The 10,063-nt window shown below is 38.9% G+C and overlaps 1 protein-coding gene across 1 annotated transcript in view; it reads left to right on the top strand.

The window, feature by feature from the left end:
- Positions 1-10,063, top strand: part of sema3bl (sema domain, immunoglobulin domain (Ig), short basic domain, secreted, (semaphorin) 3bl) — a 54,634-nt gene extending 44,571 nt beyond the window's left edge. Inside the window, exons 8-16 of the mRNA XM_036578767.1 lie at positions 1,754-1,868; positions 2,028-2,097; positions 2,304-2,448; positions 2,560-2,791; positions 3,377-3,468; positions 3,555-3,596; positions 3,977-4,202; positions 7,037-7,170; positions 8,184-10,063. Coding sequence (XP_036434660.1) covers positions 1,754-1,868; positions 2,028-2,097; positions 2,304-2,448; positions 2,560-2,791; positions 3,377-3,468; positions 3,555-3,596; positions 3,977-4,202; positions 7,037-7,170; positions 8,184-8,669 — 1,542 coding nt within the window. The 3' untranslated portion in view covers positions 8,670-10,063. The remainder of the gene's footprint in view (positions 1-1,753; positions 1,869-2,027; positions 2,098-2,303; positions 2,449-2,559; positions 2,792-3,376; positions 3,469-3,554; positions 3,597-3,976; positions 4,203-7,036; positions 7,171-8,183) is intronic.

The raw sequence follows: 10,063 nt of genomic DNA on the forward strand, positions 1-10,063 counted from the left end.
TCATAAGAAAGCTAACGTGTCCCGAGCTGATGTAGTACTTTAAAACACTCAGAATCTGGATGAAAAACCTGATAATTTATTGGGCCCCTGTTGGGCAACCCTGTTGGGCCCAGGTAGAAGACCTCAACACACGTATACACACATGCATTCTGCAATAAGCTGTAAGGTGAATGTCTCTCTTAGAACTATAACTTAGAGGTCAAAGGGCAAAGGTTAAAGGTCAATCACACATTTTTTCTACTGTTTACCATCCTCAAGACTCAAATACACAAACGCACACTCAAGCACACATGCTCACAAAAACACACTCCTTCAGGGTCAGTTAAGCATACTATTATTATCAGTCTCACACACACACACACACACACACACACACACACACAAACACACATTCACTCACACACACTGTGAACACAGATTATCTGCATGTGTCAGACACACACACACTATTAAATGGCCCACCAGTCCTTTAAACACACACTTTTGTGTGTGAGCATGTATGTCTTTGAGATATTAATCACCAAGACGTTACAGTTCTTAGTTACCATGACAACCCTTCCGTAACAGTGTTATGCTCTCATCATAACTTGGCAATAGTGAGAAATATTACAGGGATATGAAAGATGATCTTGTTCTCATGAGAACAATTAGAAATAAATGTTGATGTAGAAACACAGCCGTAACAGGTGCTTGGGCACTAATCCACACACGCGCACACCCACACGCTTAGCTTAGCAGGCCTCAGTGACAGTGTTGAAGGGTTATTCCTTCTATAGTAATGTGTAGCACAGTGCCATTAAAGCTTGAATGATTTTGAGCTCCTTCTCCTCCTCGGCTTTACTGTACACTATAGCCCTAGTCTGAGTTCAAAACACAAGATCAGTTGATCACATCTTCAGCGAAAGCATGGCTGCTTGTGGAAGTCATTAACTCAGTTTTTGCTTTGTGGATTTATGATTCAAAATATGCCTTTATGATTTTCAGTGGTAAGGGATGCACTACACAGTTGCCTACTTAAAGACACTTACACATTCGTATAATATTTTATAGGGTAATTATATTTCAGATCTTCTACAATTCTATTTCAGATATTCTATATTCTGTACAAAAGTACCTTCAGTCATTCAACATGTTTTGTTGATTTTCCAAGTGAAAATAAGTTGATACATCCTTTATAAGCAACACATTTAAATATGGCATTGTTCTGCCAATTATAGTGCACTATTTCTATTTTTTGCTGAGTTTAGTGAGAAAAAACATAAAATGTACACTATTTTACAGGCCACAGCAAATAAACAACAATTGTCCATTAAATGTGCTTTAAAATATGTATGTTCTCTATGTACAGGATGTGTACTTACTTTCACATAGAAAAACAACAAAACTCAAAATCTTCCAGGGGCCTACTTACCCACCCACCCATCAACCAACCCACCAACCAACCAACCAACCAACCAACCCACCAACCAACCAAACTGGAGGATTTGCTGTTTTGAATAGATTTCAACCTGAATCTTCTTTTTGAGTTGCCACAATAGACTTATAATTACATAGGTCAGTTACTGAATTACATACTGATCAGTTATAAATGGATCATGTATGTCACACATGGATCATGTATAACTGATTGGTATATATTTTTATCAGTGATAAAAATATATCCTGATTATGACAAGAAGTAATAATTTTGCGTAAACTAATATTACTCACATAAAGGTCTTATGTATTAAAGATTTGTATGTGTGTGTTTCAGAATGATGCTGGAGGTCAGAGAGTGCTGGTAAATAAATGGAGTACATTCATTAAAGCTCGACTGGTGTGTTCTGTACCTGGACCTCATGGCATTGACACACACTTTGACCAGCTAGGTGAGACATCACACACATACACATGCATACATACACACAGACACACATAATCTATCACCTATGTAGAAAAATAGAAGTAAAAATGAAAATGCTTTATTTGAGGCATTAAATAACACATTATATGGCAGAAATATGATCTTTATATGTGTGTGTGTGCAGAGGACGTGTTTCTTCTGAGAACGAAAGATGAAAGAAACCCAGAAGTCTATGCTGTTTTCAGCACCATCAGGTACATCAAAAGTTTGAGTGACTATTTACTAATCGGTTTCATACAGACTCATTTAGATCTGTTTCTGATGATCCTTAAAGATAAATACACATTTGGTTTAAATGAGGTGTTTCAGTACGATATTTCTAATCATTTAAAGTGTGGATGTTATAGATTAGAGGCTGTTTCATGGTTTCAGAGCACTGTATGTGTGTCTCTCTTTACAGTAATGTATTCCAGGGCTTTGCAGTGTGTGTGTACAGCATGGCTGATATTCGTGAGGTGTTTAATGGACCATTCGCTCATAAAGAGGGGCCAGACTACCAGTGGGGACCGTACGAAGGACGCGTTCCCTACCCACGACCAGGAGTGGTGAGTTATTATAACGTTATTTATATAAAGCCTGTTTTATTGTGTGACATTGTGAACAGAGGACTGACGTGATCATATTTGACAACTGACAATTCTCTCTCTCTCTCTCAGTGTCCCAGTAAGATCACAGCTCAGCCAGGCCGTGTGTTCAGCAGTACTCTGCAGTTTCCAGACGCTGTGCTGCAGTTTGCTCGCTCTCATCCCCTCATGTGGAGAAGTGTGTATCCGGCACAGCGGCAGCCTCTGCTGATCCGCACCAGCATCCCCTACAGGCTCACGCACATCACCGTGGACCGCACACAGGCTGAGGACGGACCCTATGATGTCATGTTCATTGGCACAGGTCAGAGTGTCTGTGTGTGTGTGTGTGTTTGTTTGTTTAAAGTTCTGGTCATTTGTGTGTGTGTGAGTGTAAGTGAATTTACAGTACAGGCCTAATTTGGAAGCAACCTTAACTTTGTGAAAATAAATATGAAAATGTTATTTTTTCATAAGATAACGGTCATGTTTATTAACATACCACAGAAAAAAATAAATAAGTAAATATTTAAAAACTGAAGAATAGAGTTGTATCAACAAAAAAGCATATAGGCCTTTCCCATATCCTCACTGTCCTTTTTGTAAAAAACCATTATAAATCATCATTTAACTTACATTTAAAGTAAAGAGAGTTTTTGCTTTGCCCTGTAAAGTTGCCTTTTTGGCTGCATTTTTTTTTTTGGACATTAAAGATGTAATACATTTACGCAAGGGTACACTACGGTTAACCAGTGGAATATTTTGGAAATACCTGATTAAAATGGATGTCAATAATAATTGTTAATGGCAAATTACCTTAAATTTGGAATATTTTGTAAACTTAAAAAAACACTGTTGTGGTGTAGGTGATAAGTTTGTCTGATCGCTCTTTGGCCTTTGACCCCTGCAGACATTGGTACTGTCCTGAAGGTCATCGCACTGCGAAATGGCAACTCGTTGACCAGTGAAGAGATCACACTGGAGGAGCTGCAGATCTTCAAGGTCTGTGTTTTTCCACTACTGTTTATGTATGTGAGTTCTAGAGCAGATGGTTTTGTGTCTTACTTCCTGCTCTGTTTCTCCACCAGGTTCCCACCCCCATCACCTCCATGGAAATCTCAGTGAAGAGGGTGAGCTATCACTTCACTGCTGTTCTCCACACATATATCACTGTGCGGCAGATATACGCAAACTGTCTACTGAAAGTCTACTGATGTTGTTCGTCATAACAACAGTTGGACAAAGATTGCCTGATAGTCAATGTGTTGTTATGACAAACAACAATACTAAAAAAGGCAAAACTAAAAAAGAAATAAAAGTGGGACTAAAATGGAGCTGCCAAGCCCCCCCCCAGTGTAGAAATCTAAGAGATGCAGAAGTTCTACAGAAATTCTCAATTATTTGAATAAAAAAACAATATAACTGAAAAATGAATATGGGAAGAACATGAGAAAACAGATTATAGTCTGGGTCATTTCCGTTCATTGTTTTTTCCCTTTTTTCTCTGCAGCAATCTCTGTTTGTGGGTTCGAGTGTGGGCGTGGCTCAGGTTTCGCTGCATCGCTGCAGTATGTACGGTAAAGCGTGTGCTGAATGTTGCTTGGCCCGAGACCCCTACTGTGCTTGGGACGGACAAGCATGCACACGCTACACCACCAACAGCAAACGGCGCTACCGCAGACAGGACATCAGGCACGCCAACCCAGCCCTGCAATGCACTGACCAGAACCAGAGCGGTGAGAGAGATTCTGCATATGAATATGTGATTGTGTGTGCATGGTATGTTGGGAATATGGATGTCTAAAAGTCCCAGACCACCCTTAAGGTGTTTCATTTCTTATTACTGAGGCGACTAGATATGAAATGATCCACTTGCATAAGGAAGGGAAAGTCAAAAGAAAATAAATGAATAAAACACTCTGTCCATCCTTCCACTGTGAGAAGACAACTCAGTGCTATGAGTCTGAAAGGATGTGTAGCTGTGAAGAAGCCCTTACTGACGAAAGAAAATCTAAAAAAAAAAGAAAACTTACAATCAAACTAGAAGCTGCTTGTCCAGAACACTGGACTGACCACCCCACTGCCATCAATGAATGTGTTTGGGGTTACTTGAATTGTGAGAATCATAAAATGCAACCAACATCTAAGACTGAACTTTGGAGTTGTGAAAAAATAACCCTGCAGATTTCTTTGAAAAACTGAAATCAAGTCTCCTGAAAAAAGAATAGAGGCTATAATAAAGGCAAAGCGTGGACACACTAAACACTGAAAACTTATATATTTATTATATATATTCATTTGATATTTTTACTGCCAAATAATCAAAGTAATCTAGTGCTTTGATGTGAAATGGTGATATTATTCCTTACAGTGGTGGTGATAGGAACCAGGGGTCAGTATGTCTACACAAATATACCCATTATATGTACTATCCAAAATGACCAGTGAACCTATACATATATTTTGCATTTTTACGTGTAATTTTAATAATAGTAAAATAGTGGTAAATCTAAAAAATATATATGTTTTCATTGGGTACTCTTTAGCTTTACAATCTCCTGCCTCTCCAGCCTGAATGTATTTCAAAAATGCATTTTTCAGTCAAAACCTCAGATCTATTGTAAAACAATGTCTCAGACACCATGCAACATATTTACACATAAACCAATTTGTGTAATAACTTTTTGAGAGGTAGAATTTAGAGGCATTAAACATGTCTGGTTACTTTCAGCACTGCTGTGAACAATTCTTGCTTGACAAGGTTGTCTAAAATGGCACATTTTGCATCAAACCACTCTGAATGACTTTGTTTTCATCTTAAAGATGGGCATACCTCTGGAAAAGCTTTCATAATCTTTGGGAGTTAGTAATTCTTTTGTTCTATAATAATAATGATATGACTGTACATTTTTGTAAACAACAATTTTCATGTTTATTTTTGCAAAGATAGCACTTCTTCCAAACTTTGGCTTGTTCATAGTTTTTAATTCAGTCCAACAGGCTCATTGTAAGTCAACATTGTATGTCATCTCAAAGTGTGTTAGTATTTTAATGCATAGACTGGTGTTGGCTTTGGTACAGATCATGACACACTTACAAAGTGTATTCTTATCATAGCAAACACTCATGGTGACTGAGGAGGAAGATCTTTGTGTTTCTGAGGCATGGCAACAGGCCCTGACTCACAGGCAATCTACTAGCCTGTTGCTGGTACAAGCCAATAGATTTTTAAAGTGTTATGAAATCTTTTGTTGTGTTTGGTTGACCTTCATGAACTATTTAACTCAGAAACACTCAGCAGCTGAAAGCTATTTGGACAGATCACACTCCATCTCTCATCACTTTAGAGGGAAAGAAGAAGAGATGGAACAAAAAGGGGAAGAGAAGAGAGCAGAGAGGTGTTTACACACCTGAGAGAGCGGATGAGTTTGATGAAACGCTCTGACCTATAGAGCACATCACACACTCACACGCGCCTATACACGGCTGCATTTGGAAAGCTGAGGTTTAACCTCTGAATGAACCACTCTGAACCCCTCAGCAGACTGACAGGCCCATCACCGCATCCCCACACACACCTAGCTGCATTATGGAAACGTGATGTTTGACCTTTCAGTGAACCACTTGGAACGTCTGAGAAGACTCTTGCGTCTGTCAGCACCTACATGTGCATACACTCGCAAACAGATAACTTACCCACATAATCTACTGTCATCTGCTTTCGTTTGGGTATGTGGAGAAAAAATTGTCACTGACTTCCCCACCACAAATGCTCAGATGTGAGTATGTGGGTCTTTTTTTTGGCCCATTCCCATTTCTTATTTTTACTCCTACTCTTTGTTTTCGTGTGTCACCGTTCCCCTTGGAACTGAATTACAAGGAGTAGTGGTTGAAACCTTCCCCTATGAAATGGTACAACCTTCAAAACAGAACATTACATCACTAACAGGCTACTAGCGGTGCTCTGTAGGCGACCCTCCCAGTCTGCATTGATAGCAGAGGAGAGTAAAGTTCTGCAACCTCACTGCTGGACTTTAGTTACATTTACGGAATCATATGCCTTCAAAGGCGGGGGGGGGCACAATTATTCTTGTGCGAATTTTCCTGTTCCACCTTAAATGGCCTCAGGCATCAGAACTGCTGCACCATTTAAGGTGGAGCGGTAAATTTAGCTAGCTAGCTACTGAGACGTCAGCATACTACTAGGGATTTTTTATGCTTGTCATGAAGAAAAAGACCATAATACACTGAAACGACATTAAACTAAGACAATACAATGGTTATTGGAATTTTCGAACAGAGGAAATATTCACATTTGTGGGTTTCTGTGGTCACTTGTGCAGCCATCTTGCCAGTTGTTCTTTTTTTCTCATAACACTCTGTTTGGAGTGTGCCTCTGAAAAACCATCATTTGGAGGGCCACTTCAGCCTACCCCTCTATCTCAACAAAAATCGTGACACCCTACCCCTAGACGTGAGCGTCCAAAACGGAGGGGTAGGGCTAAGTGGTAGGGGCGAGGGGTGAAATGGCTTTGGGCGTTTTTGTTCTAACAGTGTGCTTTGTCTCTAGTGGAAGACATGGACATGGCTGAAGACAGGGTTGTCTATGGCACAGAGAACAACAGCACATTTTTGGAGTGTGTTCCTCGCTCTCCACAAGCTACTGTCACCTGGCATGTACAGCGTGATGAACATCTGGAGGAGGTGAGAAAAAGATGTTTCTGTGAAACATTTTAAATAAATGTTTTACTCTTCCCTTTTCTCTCATTTCATATTAACATGTAAAATCTTGTTTTATATTTAAAATATAACCTTCCAAAGCTATACATCATTCCATTCATCATTTGCAGTGTATATTTTGTTGTTTTAAAGAAAGAATAATGTAAACATTATTAAGGGCCATTTAAGGATATATATCCTCAACATTTTTTCCATTCCACAACGCCAAAAATGCACCCCTGGTCCAATGTTTTGTTGATTTTCTAGGTGAAATTAAGTCAAATAACACACTTCTGTACACTTTAGTGCACAATGACTGTTTATTTGCTAAATTTAACATTTTGGAAAAACACAAAAAATGTAAAATGTGGCCTGTGCAAATGTATTGTTCCCTGTGGTGAACGTTTAACAACTTTTCACTAAAATCAACAAAACATGTACACCGATCAGCCATAACATTAAAACCACCTTGTTTTTACACTCATTGCCCATTGTTTATCAGCTCCACTTACTATATAGGTTTCTTTGCATACTTTATTAGCCCCCTTTTACCCTGTTCTTCAATGGTCAGGACCCCTACAGGACAACCACAGAGCAGGTATTATTTGGGTGGTGGGTCATTCTCAGCACTGCAGTGACCCTGACATGGTGGTGGTGTGTTCAGACACAGATGTGCTGCTGGAGTCTGTCCACTCGCTGTCCACTTTATTCGACACTCCTACCTTGTTGGTCCACCTTGTAGATGTAGTCAGAGACAGCTGTTTATCTGTTGCTGCACAGTTTGTGTTGGTCATCCTCCAGTGCTTCATCAGTGGTCACAGGACACTGTTGGCTGGATATTTTTGGTTGGTGGACTATTCTCAGTCCAGCAGTGACACTGCTTCTACACATGCATATTGTTCTAAAAGAGGCATTGATTCATCAACAATTGATTGATTACCTATTTTGATTCATTCAGTCAAGCATGTTATTCATTTCTAGTTTTCTGCTTTCTGCAGGTGTTGCTGGATGAGCGGGTAGTAAAAACAGAAGAGGGCTTGCTGTTCCGTCGCGTGTTACGTCATGATGAAGGTGTGTACGTGTGCCGCTCTCGCGAACACGGCTTTACCCAAATCATCTCTCGTATCTGGCTGGATGTCTTACGAGGAGACACCCTTTCCGATTTTCTGTCACGTGACAGCAAGCACAGGGCGTGGCCTCCATGCCCCACCCACCTGGGTCCAGTCAGTCGCACCCCAGGGAAGGCATGGTTTAAGGATGTATTGCAGCTGATTGGTCCATCGAACCTCCCTCAAGTGGAGCAATACTGCGAGCGCGTCTGGTGCAACGAGAAGCTGCGACGGAAACACAAGAACATGATGGACAAATATCGACAAGCGCAAGACTTAGCACGGAAAACCAGGATCACCAAGAACACGGGAGAACGGAACCGTACACCGCGGGATACAAGCAGTAGAATGACACAGACACTGAGAGAAAAGTGAGAGACAGACTGATGGACCAAGAAGTTTCTTAGTTAGAAAGACTTTAATCTTTCTCAAACTTAAAGACACATGCTCCAATATACACACTCCTCTCACTCTCACAGACTGTCAGATGCTGTATATAATGTGTTTACTATCTTAACTGCTCTCAGTTTAAGATGAACCTGTGGAGCTAATTTTGTATGGTGTCTCCTGTTATCTTGCTATTCTATGATGTCATTTTTGTTATAATTTGACGACAGTTGGAGATTCAACAGGACAAATAGAGCCTATATGGAAGGGATGGGTTATACAGCAAAAATATGACAATACTAATATCATAATACTTCAAGACTTTCTCACAATAGAAGATATCATAGTTTTATCTTTTCTGAGGTTTGATAAGTTGGAACAGGAAAAAAGAACCACACTGAAAAAATACTATCAACAATTGTGAATGCAGTTATTTTTACTCATTGTTTACGTACTGTGCTGCACTTAATCCAGGCCTAATTATGCTGTCTTTGTAATTAAACATGCAGTTGTTTAGTGTTGTACAGATATTATCCACAATTTGCTCACAAAAGCATGTTTTTACATTATGTGTCGCAATTTATTGTGATACTGATAAATATTTTCATATTGCCCACCCCTAATATATGGCTCTGAAAAAGAGGCTTGCTTTGAATTTACTTGATTAAAGTGTGCACATCGGCTCAACATGAATAAAATAAAATACATCTACATAATTCTTGCTAAAAGAAAGTAAAATGAATGACAGTAATTGTGATGATATAATATATTTCATTCATGTGGAACCAGTTGAATCACATTTTTTACACATTTGAATCGAGTAAATTCAAAGAAACATTTTTAAGTGTGCTTTGATTTTATTAAAACCCAACTTGATATAGGTTTCTATAACAGAAGCTAATGGGTGTGTTCATTACATTGCTCACAGAATGCTTCAGTATACGCTGCAAACAATACCTTGGAGAGCAAAAGTGTCTTAAATGTTTGTAATATTCCTCAAAAAAGTAAAATTATGTCATTGCAATGGCAGATACTTTGGTTTGTTTCAAGCAATAATACCAGATTTGGGAATGCACTTCAAAAAAATACTTACAATAAGTATGAAGTCTAGAAATTGGTGTGTATATATATATATATATATATATATATGTGTGTGTGAAAAAACATCAATGACTAGAGCCAAAATCTGCCAAGTAGCTATTTATCTGACGTTGCTACTAATACATAGGTCAGTAAGTTCTGTATTACATCCTGATCATTACTGAAACCATTAGTTTGCATTTTATATTGAAATCTGTGTTTGCTAAATGCTATTAGCTAACAATGTGATTTTAACCATTTCTGCTATTCATTATTTATGATATACTACACAAACAGCTATA

The sequence above is a fragment of the Colossoma macropomum genome, unplaced genomic scaffold (assembly GCF_904425465.1).
Source record: "Colossoma macropomum unplaced genomic scaffold, Colossoma_macropomum, whole genome shotgun sequence".
NCBI classification, from domain to species: Eukaryota; Metazoa; Chordata; class Actinopteri; order Characiformes; family Serrasalmidae; genus Colossoma; species Colossoma macropomum.